The sequence below is a fragment of the Oxyura jamaicensis genome, chromosome 8, assembly GCF_011077185.1.
Source record: "Oxyura jamaicensis isolate SHBP4307 breed ruddy duck chromosome 8, BPBGC_Ojam_1.0, whole genome shotgun sequence".
NCBI lineage: Eukaryota > Metazoa > Chordata > Aves > Anseriformes > Anatidae > Oxyura > Oxyura jamaicensis.
In genome coordinates, this window is record NC_048900.1 from 2,163,375 (window position 1) to 2,178,768 (window position 15,394).

The 15,394-nt window shown below is 40.7% G+C and overlaps 1 protein-coding gene across 5 annotated transcripts in view; it reads left to right on the plus strand.

Moving 5' to 3' along the window:
• Positions 1 to 8,913: 8,913 nt before the first annotated feature.
• The window catches only part of PTBP2 (polypyrimidine tract binding protein 2), a 50,796-nt gene continuing 44,315 nt past the window's right edge, over positions 8,914 to 15,394 (plus strand). For 3 of the 5 annotated variants that reach the window (XM_035333103.1, XM_035333105.1, XM_035333106.1), the window contains exons 1-2: positions 8,914 to 9,100; positions 10,663 to 10,693. In XM_035333103.1, the coding sequence (XP_035188994.1) occupies positions 8,919 to 9,100; positions 10,663 to 10,693 (213 nt within the window). In that variant the 5' untranslated portion in view covers positions 8,914 to 8,918. The remainder of the gene's footprint in view (positions 9,101 to 10,662; positions 10,694 to 15,394) is intronic. The other 2 variants (XM_035333107.1, XM_035333108.1) reach the window with 2 other exon arrangements.

A 15,394-nucleotide genomic window follows, 5' to 3' on the forward strand; every position in this document is an offset into this window, starting at 1 on the left:
CTAACATAGCATGAAATTCCTGTGGAGCATGAGGAAAAAACAAAGAAACAAAAAAAGACATTAGCTTACGGATTGCTTTTTGGTGCCTTTTTAGCCTTGTAGCCCAAGGTGCAGTGCAAGTTACTGGATCTACCTGTGGTATTCAAGCATCTTCTAAGAATTCCTTGGACACTGATGCTCATGACACCAAAGCTCTACGTTCACCATGCCAGTCTTGCCAAGCTGGAGCTGCAGGTGCACTCGCCTCTCCCAAAATGAGAGAAAGAATTATGAAAGACCTCTGTCATATAGAGTATGCTGTTTGGGTCAGGTTTGTATCCTGTATGTATTGAATCTCCCACTAACACCACAGGAATCACAGTTCTGTGAAATGTATATGCTAAAAAGTATTTCAGATGAGTAGGCCTGAAAGAATAATTTTATCCAGAATGTTTAATACAGAAAGATATTTCAGTGGTGCCAGATAAACTGCTGCTAGAAAAATAGAGGAGCGGGAAGAGTGTGTACAGCAAAGCAATGAAAAACCACAGCATCAGTGTGTCACCTCAGCTGCGTTCTGTTAAGGGTGTTTATTGTACACGTACCCTGAAGTGAGGAGAGTGTGAGGACAGCATGAGAAGAGACTAAAGGAGAGTTGGGTATACTACATTATTGAATTTCTACTGGTTTTTGATTGTATGGTCTGCATAGCTGGGAATAGTATGTGACCTATGCTGCTGCTCTATGCTGCTGCCAAGACTTCATAGGTATGAGGGAAAATGGCCATTCAGGTGGTCCAATATGTATTTTATCTCCTAATTTCTGGATTTTTCAATTTAAAAAAAAAAAAAAAAAAAAAAAAAAAGATTGTCTTTCTCCAGGCTGCTTTGAACTCCAACGTCTTACCTAGAAAATCATTTTGGTTTGCCCTTGGCTGTGGGTCAGGTGCAGCTTGCTCATACGCTAACAGTGCGTGCCACGGCAGTCAGACCCTCTGAGTGATCCTGTAGGGCCACAAGCTTAGAAAGACAAAACTATTAGAGCACCTCCAAAGGAGGGCAACAAAGATGGTGAAGGGTCTAGAGGGAATGATGTATGAGGAGGAACTGCACTCACTTGGTTTCTTCAGCATGGAGGAGACTGAGGGGAGGCCTCATGGCGGCCTGCAGCTTCCTCATGAGGGGAGCGGAGGGGCAGGCGCTGAGCTCTGTGACAAGAAATGGATTCTCTTCATGGAAAAACAGTTAAGATTTAAAAGCCATCCTATTCTCAACTAGGAAATGTACTGAAAACCTGCGTTCTTCTGTGAAAAGGAGTTTACTTTTATGAAATCTTTACTTTTATGAAATCTGTGTTACTGCTTGAGAATATAATTCACGATTCTCACAAGAATTTCCTTTGGCCTCCACTCCATGAACTTCCTTGCTGCCATTTTTAGAAATGAAGAAGCTGTTTTCAGCTATGCAGTGTGTGTGAAACTACCTGTCCAGTGATGAAAGAACATAATGCCACCAATACTTTTGTTAAAAATATTGTAATAAGGTAGTTTCATAACTTTGACATTATGTTAAAAGGTTTTTAAAAATCTTTTTTTTTTTTTTTTTGTGAGACAAGTTGGGGTTGATCACCTCTGTCGTTAATAATGGCAGCATTTCTCCCTTTAAGAACACTTTATACTCTATCAAGGAAATATTGCCTTCAATTTTATGTATAGGTTGTTTCTTTCAAAGTTATGAAATCACTCTGGAGGAATGCTTCTTTGAGGATTTCCTCGCAGAAAGAGATGCCTGCTTTGAAGATTTTCATTTTTAAAAAACAGTCACATCTCTGGGTTTTCCTCTTTGAAGATATTTTTCTTAGAGAGTTTATATTTTGAATATCTTTCACCACCCTGGACAGCATCAATTTGAAAATATTTTTCCTCTGTGATATTCTTTTTGATATTGTACACATTCTTGTAGGAGTCTGTAAAATAATCCCTATTAAATAAGCCTAATATTGTGCCTGTGTAAGATGTAAAAGGGTTTGGAAGAACTTCTGTAGGATGGGATGTTGTGAGAGCACAGTTTGAAAAAAAATCTACAAAAATAATTCCACTTTCTAACATGAAAGAGTAAGGTGGAAAGGTGAGCTCATCCGTCACTTACATGACCTTTTAAAAATTACTGTGAGACACTTTTTACTCCTTTTAAATTATTAGAGTTCAGAGTTCAAGTTGTGGATTCCTGAAATCAATAGCAAAAGTCTCATTTTCAGTCCAACTGTGCATTCTTTGAAAGTGCTGAGCTTTCTTTCTTTTTCTGAAAACATATTGCTTTAATTTACTATGTTACCGGGGGTTTTAATTTCTGGTGTTGAACATGCTGTTCACTTCTTAAAACAAAAACCAGTTCATTTCTTTTTTGCCACCTTTTTACTAATCAGTTATCATGTTTGTATATGTAGGCAACCTCAGACCTTGTACAGGCCTGGGCTCTCTGTGTACATTTCAGAAAGTCTTCAGTTTGAGGTTGGCCTGTGAGTTGGGCAGAGGGTGAGTCAAAATACATCTAAGCCTAGTTTTGTGATACAAACTGCTAACCTATCACAGCTTATGTGTCAAGTATGGAATTATTTACTCAGGCTGTGGCTTAAATGTTTGGTTTGAGCTCACTTTTGTCTGCAAGTAAAGATGGCAAACCACACATCATGAAAGGGAGCCGTCCTCCTCAGTGCTGGTCAGACCTACTGCACATACAGTCGGGGAAAAACTAGGTTCTCATAAATGGCTAAAACTGTATTAACATACTTGGAAAGTAATCGTTGCTTTGTTGTTGGGATATTTTGGCTGGGACTTGAAGAGTGGCAAGGCCAGCCTTTCTTATCAATCTGTGATAACAGAAGGATCCATACATTTTATTAAATCAAGAAGCAGAGAACTTTCTCCCCTTTGCCTTATACCTCACAGGCATATATATATATATATATATATATATATTTTCCTGAAAGAAGATTCATTTCACCTGTTTCCATGACAGAACACTGCACTAGGATGAGAGCTGCAGTCATGCCTGTCCTACACCACCGTCCGTGTGCTGCTGCTAACTGGCTGAGGCAAAGAACAAGCCAACCTTACGGTGTGAAACATATAAGCAACCACTTCTGGTATATAATGTTTGCAAGAAAAAGTAAAACTGATCTGTAGCCCCAATGAAGGTAAATGTACGTATATTTAATAAGTGTTAGAAAAAGGTGCATTTGCTCTGGAAAATAAATTTCCAGGCAGATATAGTACAAGCAAGAGAGAAAGGTGAGCAGGCAAATAATAATGTAGTTGTCAAAAACTGACTTTTAGATCCATATGAATGTTTAGTAAAGTATAGTATAAGTTATGTCACAGGTTTTGGCATTTAAGATGGTAGAGAGCAGCTCCCAGCTCCCCCTCTTTCCCTTCCTCCAAATAAGCTGTCTTTCTAGGAAAAAGGCTAGAAATGAAATGCTGGAGAATACCCTGTGGGACTTGGACCAGCGAGACACGTTCTGACCTGAAGATGAAAAAGAGACTTGTATTTAGGGTACTGTGCTTGTAAGAATTACTTCAAAGTCACTTCAAAACTTAGTTCCATAAAACAAAGTAAATCAACACAGACTGCTGGAAAGAAATGTTGATTAAGGATATTGTTTGCAGGAGCACAAAAAGATGAATAGCTACTAATAAATGTTGGGACTTTGCTCAAAGGCATCTAGGGAATTTATGAAGTTGATAAGAATTGATTTAAGATAGAATAATGTGGTTTAATATAACAAAGACTGGTAAACTGATCAACCTTTCCCACAATACCCAGAGGAACTGTTATACTAAGCAACATCACTGTTAATATGAGGAAACTAAAGAGATGATAGAGCTATCTAGTTTGGTGATACAGACAAATAAATGAAGAGTTTTTACTTTACAAGTGTATATAACAGCAAAAAGTATAACATTCTTTACAGGAGTTAGTAAGTTTGTTGTTTAGGATTGATTGAAACAGCATAATACTACTTTCAAAAAAAATAATTTGTTGGAATTCTCTGCCCACAACTCTTGAGAATAAGCTGATACAGGACTATGAGGTAAATTATTTGATATATGAATAACTTACTATTAGTTATTAATGGCAGATTACTACAAGATATGATGTGAAGAGCCAAGAAATAAATAGTATATATATTTTTTTACAGCAGAAGGGGGTCATTGGTAGTGTACCACAGGGACCCGTGCTGTTCAGCATATTCCTAAATGATCTGGAAAAAAGAGTGATTATCGAGGCTACCAAGTTTGCTGATGATGCTGAATTATTCATGGTAATAAAAACAAAAGCTGACCGTGAAGAATTGTGGAAAGCTCTCATGATACTCTGTGACTGAATGATAAAATGGCGAGTTAAATTCTGTTCTGAAAAATTGAAGCAATATGCAAGGGAGAAAAAACAAACTATACATGTAAATTGCTGGAATCTAAATGAATGACTACTACACAGGAAAGCCTGCTTGAGTTCTGTGAAAATATCAGGTCATGGTTTAGCAGAACTCAAATGTGCAAATCAGATTGGCTTTATCAGGAAATATATATATATATATAAACAAATAAAATATGTATTATTCATCTATATAAAAGCATTTGTTTTGTAATGTGAATAGCGAGGACCATCACAATCTTCTAGAAAAGAATTAGGAAGGTTGTAGAAAAAAGCAAGACAAATTACTCAAAATATGGAATGACTTCCAATAGAGGAGAAATTAAATTTACAAAGATTCTTGAAATAAAATGAAGACGGTATATGCATTCATGAATGCTATGGTTAGGTGAACAGGGAAAGTCATCCAGCTATTTTTGTTAAGAAAATAGCAAATGGATATTGATGGAAATGATCAAGCAGCAGGCTTGAAAGAAACAGCAAGAAATACTTCTTACACAATGATTAATTAAATTGTATAACTTGCTTCCCTAGAATGTTGTGAATGTCAAAAAGTGTTCAGATGTATTCTTGGAAAATATATCCTCTCCAGGTATGGATGCTCTTTTCTTTCTCAGCCACTCTGAACTCAGGACTGAATTTGGGAAAAGGTTGTGGAGCGAGTATCTCTGTGTGCTGCCTAATCCCTAGTCTTTCACTAAGTGTACACCACTGTTAGTACTGCTGCTGGACTACACAGACTATTAGTTATTAGATGCTCATGAAATAAAAAGGAAACAATGAAAGTCAAACATCTAAATGTACTGATAATCAAAGGAGATTATTTTGGGAAACAAACTTGTGACAGTAAGATTAATAGGATTTAAAAAGTACTGAACTTTTGTGTAGCTAATAATAATATTTGCGCTTAAATTCTAGTTAGAATAAGTTGAATAGAGGGTATAAACCCTCATGTTTCATAAATATAACCACTAAATGCGGAGGGTTTTCTAGAGGTGGTTTGCTGCCTAATACCAGATATTTTAGCCTTCTTCAAAAGAATCTGGTACTAGAATGCAGCAGAAGGTTTACAGGGCCTAAGGAAAAGGGGAGTGTTTGGACAGCAATGTTTTTCTCACCTTCTAAAATATGATAAAGACAAAGGAATGACAAACTACAGCATGACCAAGTCATTGTTTGTACTATCACAATGTTCAAAATATGCCAGATATTTTACAAAGACATCCAAAAGCTTACTAAAGATACTTTAATAGTATAAAGGGCAAAGCTACATGAAGTGGAATACCATACTTAATAAGCAAATGAGCAAGAAGATCGATTTTGTTAGTTACATGCTGGTTATTGATATATATATATGTATATTATTTCTAAGATTAAATGCTCTAGGTAAAATCCAGATTAATTACCAATTTTATTGCTGGATTCAGAAGGACCAGAGTTTTGCTCTATAATTTCACATCCACTCATACTTTTTTTTAAATTTGTTTTTGTTTTGTTATTTAACTGTTTCACAAAGATTTGTAAACTCAGTTCCAATGTCTTTTCTGCTGTAAACATTCATAGCCCTCTCCTTGGTCTCCCTTATATGGAGGAGCATTTCATTCAGATGATAAACACAATGAATATTAGTGCATTTAATCAGATGGATTCTGGTAGGTTTCATGAAAGAAGAAAATTGGAATATTATAACAAAAAAAGATAAGCATGGGTTTTAAGATGACATTAGTATAAAGGCAGAGGTAAGCGAGATAGGTGGTGAGGTAAGTCAGACAAACACAGATTTGATATTTGTAATATGCAGAAGAACCAATAGTTCTATCACACACGCGCACACACACACACACAACCCACCACCACAACAACAAAAATGGGTTTAGATTTAGAAAGGGAAAAAAAGAACGGAAAAATCACCAACATAATGTGGCAACAAACAGGAGTGAAGGCAGTGGCAAATGAGGGAAGCTGACTATAACCCCAAGCTGCAATTGTATACGACAGGCAAAGTGTACTAAACATGCCAGAAACTACAGGAATATGATTTATATGGAATAAACATATAAAAATGCAGTTTTTTTAAAGACAGTTATAAGAAATTCTAAATCTCTGAAGTCCTCAATTTTACCACATGCTAACAGTAGACTGCTACAAGAAATATTTGTATTTTATTTTTAACATAAGAATGTTGGAAATAAGAAAGTAGGAAGAATAAGTGCAAATTTTAAAAAGGGGTTTATAAGAATCACAATTGTCAAAATTGTGCTCAGGGCTGGAAGGCCTGAGTGTGGGCATGGCTGTCAGCTCCATTGAGGACATAGGCCAAAAAAATTTTGCTGCTCTACCTAACAGTGTAGTGAATATAACAAATGATAGCCTTGGTACCCAACGGGACATCATGAAGCTGGGACAGGGGAGGTTCAGGCTGGGTGTTAGGAAAAGGTTCTTCACTGAGAGGGTGGTCAGGCACTGGGACAGGCTCCCCAGAGAAGTGGCCACAGCACCAAGCCTGACAGAGTTCAAGAAGCAGTTTGGACAATGCTCTGAGATATACGGCTTGATTTTTGGGTGGTCCTGTGTAGAGCCAGGAGTTAGACTCGATGATCCGCATGGGTTCCTTCCAATGCTGGTTATTCTATGATTCAACGATTTTGGTCTAGTGTTTAGTAGTGGGTGCTGAAAACAGTTGCTGAAGGAAAAGGTAGTTGCAGATACCCAAATGATACTAGTATTTATAAGAACTGGTATTAGTTCTTTTCCACCTCATAAATTCATTTCTGCAGAGAACCCAGGTGACTTTTCCATAACAGAGCAACAAAACTCAAAAATTGGAATGAGAATTTCCACGTACTCTTAAGTTAGTTGCTGTGCTACTCACAGAGCCACTTGGAGACGGAGACAGGGATAGTGAAGCACAGTGAACTGAAAAATGCTGATTTTCTAGTTATGGAGATGTGTGTTGTATTTTGCCTCAAGTTTTTATCGCGCTTTATTGCAATAGTTTCAGTGACAGACTCCAAGGGGCTTATACTAACCAGAAAAAAATAATAGTTCAATCAAATATCAGGCTATCTCAAAGGTATTTTTGAAACTAGTATTGCCAGAACCTAACACAGAAAATACAAAGACACCGATTACTACAAAGGGCTGCAAAGATGGTGAGGGGCCTAGAGGGGAAGACGTACGGCTGAGGTCACTTGGCCTGTTGAGCCTGGGAAAGAGAAGGCTGAGGGGAGACCTCATTGAAGCCTACAGCTTCCTCAGGAGGGGGAGTGGAGGGGCAGATGACGACCCATTCTCTTCAGTGACCAGTGATAGGACCCGAGGGAATGGTGTCAAGCTGTGACAGGTGAGGCTCAGGCTGGATATCAGGAAGAGGTTCTTCACTGAGGGTGGTTGCACACTGGAACAGACTCCCCAGGGATGCAGTCATGGCACTAAGCCTCTCAGAGTTTAAGAAGCGTCTGGACTGTGCTCTTAAGTCATATGATCTGAATTTTGGGGTAGACCTTTGTGAAGCAAGGAGTTGGACTCAATGATCCTTATGGGTCCCTTCCAGCTTGAGACGTTCTGTGATTCTGATTCTACTTTTTAGTATCTGTCTGGGCTTGTGATCAGGCATGTTTAGATCATGCTGATCTAACCTCATGCTGATTTTTAGATTGGCTGAGGTCACTGGGCCACTGTCACTGAGGCTGAGGGGGGACCTCATCGCAGCCTACAACTTCCTCGTGAGGGGGAGTGGAGAGACAGGTGACCTATTCTCTGTAATCACCAGTGATAGAACCCGTGGGAATGGTGTTAAGCTGAGGCAGGGGAAGTTTAGGCTGGACATCAGGAGGAGGTTCTTCACCGAGGGTGGTTGCACACTGGAACAGGCTCCCCAGGGAAGTAGTCACCGCACCAAGCCTGTCTGAATTTAAGAAGACATTGGACTGTGCACTTAGTGACATGGTCTGAACTTTTGGGTAGTGTTTCCTCTTTTTAGAAACACTGTGAGATGTGTGAGACCGAGTGCAGGAGTGGGGAAAAGCAGCACATTTCCTGACGGCCTCGGTTTGTTCTCTCATGGTTCACCACCGTGACTACGCTGATTTCCGCAGAGGCAGCCCACGTTTCTGCAACAGTGGACTTGCACTTTCACCTTTATTTTTTGAAATAGTATTTAGCACTCAGGGAACCGCGGGACGCTCCCTGATGGGCGGCTGGGCGGCGAGGACGGGACCGGGGGGCGCTCGGGCGGAGGGGGCGCTCAGCGCCTGCCCCTCGAACTTCCACCTAACAGGACGGGACAGACTGGGCGGGGGCGGCACCAACTCCGGCGGGTTCCACCGCACAAGTGTGAGACGCCGGGTCAGGGAACGCCGAGGGCCGGAGGAGCCCCGCGCCTGGGGCCGCGCTTGTCGGCCCCGTGCCCGTCCCCGTCCCGCCGGGGCAGCCGAGCGGGACAGCTCTCGCCGCCTCACGGGCAGCAGCTGAGGGCAAAACCTTCGGTTGCGGTGACTGCGCATGCGCAGCGCCCGGCGCATGCGGGAGGGGGACGACGCCGAGGAGCGGAATCCGCCGCTCGGCCCCGCGGGTTGGTTTCCGTGCAGGCCCCGCCGCCATTTTCTCGCAGCCCGCCCGTGCTCGTCGGCCGCGCGGCTCTCCGTCCCGCTGCTCCGCGCTTCGTCCTGCTCGGCGATGGACGGGTGAGCCACGGCTGGGGGCGAGGGCACGCCGCGCCGGTGCCGCCGCCCGCTCGGGGCTCGGGAGCAGCCCCCGCTGCCGGGTCTCCGGCGGGGCGTGGGGAGCGGCCGCTGCCCCGGCTCGCTGCGGGACGGCCGGACCCCGAGGCCCGGCGCCGGGTGGGGAGCAGGGATCTCAGCCTCCCCGGCCCTCGGTGGGGGCTTCGGTGCCCAGTGCCGAGGGCTCCGGGCCGTGCGAGCCCGCCCCCTGCTTAGCGCGGTGCCCGGGGCGTCGGGACCCGCCGCGAGGACGGAGCGCGATGTGCCCCCCTCCCGCCCCTCGGGGGCTCCCTGCCCGCTCCTGCCCCGTCCGTGCTTCCTCTCGCTGCCCCCCGGCCGCGGGGTGGGGAGGCTCGCTCTGTGTGGGGCTCGGTTTGTTTTGGAGCTGGCTGGAGAGGAGGAGCAATACCAGCGGGAGCCAGATGTCGAGCTCTTTTGTTTTCAGAAACTGACTAGTAGTCCTTTGGCTGCCTCCTCTCCCCAGGTAGAAAGATGCCTTTGTGCACGCTGGAGAGAGGCTGTAAAAGCCAAAGAAGGGAAGGTTTGGAAGGAGTTAGGGGACAGCAAGGACCCTCAGAGCTGGCCTGGAGCATGGTGGGCAGGCGCTCCGCACAAGGCCTCCCTTCTCTTGGACCTGGAAAAGGAGACTGGTGGTTGTAGCGTTTGTCAGTGTAAATACAACATCTTCCCGCTTCCAGGTTTCCAATTAAGTTGTTTGTTCTGATTCAAACAGAGAAGCAATCTCTCTGGTATGCTTTACGCTTATAACCTTTCAACTGTGAGAGTTTTAAAGGCTTTTTATGGTTACTTGTGTTTATAATGTTGGGAGTTATTTATCCTGCCAGAGAAATCTTGCCAGTGATGAGTATTACACTGTGGAATGCTTTCAGATATTTGTTTTTTGCTTTCTTATTTTCTTTTGTGCTGTTTTATGTTGTCTTTAGAGTTTTATTACACAGTGTAAGTTATGGTGTCACAAGTTGTAAGGAAAAGATGCACCTTGGTGTACCTGTTGCAGTTTCATGTAGATACCTAACGATGAAATCTTAATACCAGCCAATGTGGTTTTTCTTTATTTAAGCTTCTTTCAAAAACATGCATTTATTGCTTTATGCAGTTAGAAGACTTGTATGATTATCCGTTTTGTTGAACTGGGTGTCTGGTTAATGAGGGTGGGTGAGAAAAGTTCTGTATTTACTCTTAGGTTCTTCTTATTTTCACCCTGTGTGTAATTTCATGTAGTCCAGAGACCTGAGCTTCCTAAATGCGTTTCCTGGCAGTGTTACATTAGAGTAATATTTACTTAAACTTTGGACTACTCTGGAGATACCTGTAAGTGGCTCAGTGGCTTTTGTAGGTTGCTTTGCTACTTCCCCATAGTCACATTGTGTTCTTTGGGCACATTTTCTGGATCGGGGAAGTTGTCAGCTGTTTTGATACCTAATTGTTTCAGTATTGCAATACATCTAAAAGTTCTTTTTATGAGGACAAATTGGTTGACTTGTGTTTCTTTTTTTTTTTTACAGCATTGTCACTGATGTTGCAGTTGGTGTGAAGGTAGGATGTACACTTAGCAAATAAGGGGGTAAATTGCCAATACAAAATGAACTACTTGAAGCCTCAGTAATTGCAAATTGTAAGACGTTAAGCAGTCATTGTCAGCTGATATTTAGTCAGCAGTGTATGCTTTATTAACCAAAAATCCATAGAGATAAATTGGAGGCTCTACACAAAAGACTTCTCTTAAGCACTGAACTGTAAATAGGAGTTCTAAATGAATGCAGTGGTGTCAGATTACTCTTTTAAAGCTTATTTTTGTGTGTTGTTTTTTTTTTTTTCCTCTTTTCAAAGCAACACTCTCCTGTGTTGTATGGTGGTTAAAAACATGCTTTTTTCTGTCCTCTTCCTCCCTCCCCCTTTTCCAAAACAGTTAACATGGGAATTAAAAAAAAAAAAAGTGTCTGTAACAGGACAGAAAAATACGGGAACTAGAACTTCTGTAGACAGAGAAACAGACGTTTGCCTTGCATTACTTTTTCAAGTTCAGTTATGAATTTTACCATATTTGTTATAACAAGGAAGGCACTTCTTGGTGGTTATTAATTTATTATTTATTTCACTTTTGTACTTAGCTTTGTTGCAGGAAGTGGATCAGTACTTCATAAAAGCAGGCTGAGAAATGAGAATGAAAAAATATATGGGACAGGAGAACTGTAGGTTATGTTAGTGGACGCATGCAAGAAATCCTATTTCAGTGGTACACGCAGAAGTTTTCTAATGAAGAGAGTCTCCATATTTGTCCAGGGAACTTGCAGCTGTACTAACTAGCTGCCTTTTCACCTGAAGCTGATTTATGTTAACTGCTTGCTGAGCGAGGTTTTGTCTAGTAAAGCTCTCTCTCAAGTTCAGTATTGATTCTGCTGGACTTGGACTAGCTCTTACATAACACAATTAGCCTGTAGATAGTAGTGGCTACTATGACAGATGCATCTGTATTATGTTTCTGAGCAAGCTCACTTCTAGGAAGTGTTGTAGGAAGTCATTTGTATAGATTCTGGCCCCATCTGGCTCCATGTGTTTGTGTAGTGTTGCAGACAAAATCACTCTCAGAATCGGGAGGAAAGTACAGTTATTAAAAGTATTTCTGTGGGAACTAAGCCCAACCAGAAATACAGACTGGTACAGTTGTTTCCCAGTCTTCCTGGCAGACAGCATTGACTTCCTAAAACATTAGGAATGCATTTGACAGTTAAATTCAAGTCTTTAAGAAATACACTGCTCCATATTGTTGGCTTTGAGGAAAAACGGTGTATAAATTGCCCTCGTCATTTCTAATGAAGAAGCAGTTTCAGGTAGACCATGTGTTACTTGACCATTAAATTGTGACATTGGTAATTCAGGAGAAATAAGTGGATCCAGTATCAATCTCGTTCTTAATGTTGAGTGATTTAGACTCTTACGGAAATTTGAGCATTCCTGAAATGCCTTGGGTGTAGTGCAATGTTGGAACCGTATTTTCAGATACTAGTTTGCTAATGAAATGAAGACACCTTAGATGACATAACTACTTCTTTTTGTTGATTGTAGAAGTTTAATTATTAATACAATTCAGGAAAGAAGGCAAGGCAGGTGTATCAGAGAGTGATTAAGTACAAGGAAATGCACACAAGTACATAACAATATGCTCTTTGCCATGCAAAAATGGACTTGTTCTCTGGGTTTAAAAAAGAAACCATCTATTTATGCACAGGAGTATAGGGAATAGAATAAAAAGGATGATGGTTTTCTGAAGAAAGCTGTTAAATATGGGAGGAGTTACGGGAGAGGGCTGTCTTCTGGATCTTCTGTCGTTATCTCAGGACACTAACAATGGAAAATGGAATTTCTTGCCCACTCCTATATGTTATTTATGTAGTTGTCTAGTGTTGGCTTTAGTCATATTTTATTGAAAGCATTGTGAAATATGTAAACGTCCCTTTTTTTTCTCCCTCTGGCACCTATTCATTGCTGCTGATGAACTGACAACATAAAACTGAGGGATGCAACTGGGAAAATTCATGTTGCTTTTCAGTTGCTGTCATATGTTCTTTGGGGTGCTTTGGGAGTGAATAGGGAGCTGCTTTTGAGTCCCAGGACTTGCACTGGCACATTTAATGCGCTTTTAGCACTGTTTTTATCATGATTGGACAGGCATTAGGAGACAAGGATTTACCTGTCCGTGCACATGGTCAGCTTATCCAGAATATTTGCTTGACCTTATGCTTTCTTGAGATTTTGGTACCTGCTGTATATATGCTGATCAGTTACGTAGCATGTTTGTAATACACTTGATGATACTTGAAGAAAAGGACTGTGACCCATCTCTTCAAAAAACTTTTATCAAAATCATCATTAGTGATGTTGGTTAAAAACAAGAAAACATTATTAACTGTTGTCTGGCTGGTTTCTCTCTTAAACAGAAAAATGAGCTTGCCACCTATGTTTTAAACCCATTCATAAAAAGAATAATAGTAAAAGTTAACAAGTGTAGCCTGGGAGTTCTCTATGAATTGGAAGAGGCTTTTGAGCTTTAGGGAACTGTGTGTGTGAGCAAGGCAAGTATAAAGTGAGAGGAGTACTTAAAATTTCAGAGTCATATAGTCCAGCAATTGCCTGCTAAGTTACTGTTAAATTAAAGGTGATTACCATTTATTTGTGCTGTGTAGTTTGATTTAAAGCATTTTTTGTTCAAAGTGTTGAATGTTCCATCTTTATTTTATTTACATATGAGTCAGAAGAAATTAATGCCAAAAAGTGAGGAAAACATTCAACATGAAGTGAAGGGTGGGAAAATGACAAATACCGTTTGAAAGCCTGGTTTATTTGAAGTAAGCGTGGTGTTCTGTCCTAAGTCAAAATATGCAATGAGAGCACACCTCCCAGCTAATATCTGTCAAAGCAGCAGCAATTTTGATTTGTGAAGGCATCAGAACATGTCAAAACCCAGTCATCTTGTGGTCATATGTGAAATAATTCATACTTATGTGATGTGTAATGTCTTGTTTTGCTTAGCTAGAATTCCCAGAGACGTGGAAATGTGCACAGTACACCCCTTACACTACAATTTAGATAACGGTATGAAAAGAATGAATTTCAGCTCTGTCAGATGTTACTTTATGAGATCCCACTACATATAGGAGTTTCCAGTCATAACACTATATTACACAGTTAGACACTTCTTTAGTTTTCTTTTTCTTGAAAAAAATTTTGTGCATCTTAAGCTTACATTTCTTCATGCATACCTTAGAAAATTGCCATGTTAAATAAAAACGATTGTTTTTAAATAATTATTTTTAAAGTGTACATCTAAGTTGCTCTGTTCGCATTGCATGTGGTCCATGTCACTACAACCAAAACGGCCTCCTAACTCAGGGAAATTCAGAGCTTCTAATCTCAAACACTGCATCGCTCACTGGCTATGTAGATGTTAGTTTCAGGATCTAATAACTAACTTGAATTGCTGACTAGTGTTCTCTTTACAGTTAAGATGCTTTGCCCTGAATAAGTAAACTTATTTGGAGGCTTGGACTGATAGAGACTGTTTCAGTTGATTAAGTGAATGTACTAAGTGTTTAATGTATCCTAGGAGTAATCACAGAAATCTACTGAGGTGTATAAATGTGGCGTAAGGAATATTCCTCACACAGGTACTGGTAATAACTCTCTTAGTAAGCTTCTGGTTAGTATTGAAGCTGATAGTGTGTGTTTCTTTAAAAAATGTATTTCAGTGTGGGCCACTTTAGTCTGACATACTATCTTTCTCCTGATCGGCATGCGTAGCTGTGCAGTGAATGTGTCCTGAACAACTGAGTGACTCACTCTGGGTATGGGCATTGCACATTTCACAATGGCTGCAGTCTACTGACAACCCTACCTGATGAGGAGGGGAAAAAGAAAAGCAAGCAGCCATACGTTCATGGTATATTAGTTGGTACAGAGCACTTGGGAGTTTGTGATGTGGGAGTGCTTTGGGCAGCACACAGGCCAAGAACTGAAGTGCTTGTGAACAGATAGCCCCAGTTATACCTAGGAGAGAAAACTCATATTTGTGTAAACATCATTTTGTAGCACTTGAAGATACAGGAAAGGCCTTTATTTTTTTCCAAAAGGCAGCATCAACCTGTGCAATATGCTTAAGAGTTTTTTTCCTTGTGTTTTTTAGTTGGTTATGTTAGGGTTGGGTAGGAAATGCTGGAAATTAGTATACTAGTACTCTCTGTTAGTTTTCTAACATCATGTGTCACCAAGTCTGTTTTTTTCCTGGTTGTTGAAATTTAACAGTGTACAGGAAAGGCAGTAGGTAAACAACTAAAACCAGTGCGAGTCTAGAGGTATGAGCTGATGGAGAGAAAGAAGAAAGCACAGAGTAGCATTGTCTGTAAATACTCTTGAAGCATTATTCACTTTTTTTTTAAGCTCAAGTTCTTAGGGGTTCTCTTCTCTTACTAAACTACCGAACACTGGCTGTGTTTTGCTAATAATAATTGAGTTTCCTCATGGTGGAAATGTACTTGGATATGTTGTGGCTTTCTGTTTGAACTATATGCAGTATACTTAACAAATTATTACTACATATTTTAATAAATAATAGTAAGTTGTCAGAAGATGTGTTTAGCTTATCCTTACAGAAGGAGAAAATGTATTAAATAGCTTTTTCCCTTCAGTTCCTCCCCCCCCGATCTATTGTTTTGCCTTCACGGTTGTCACTCCAGTGACTTC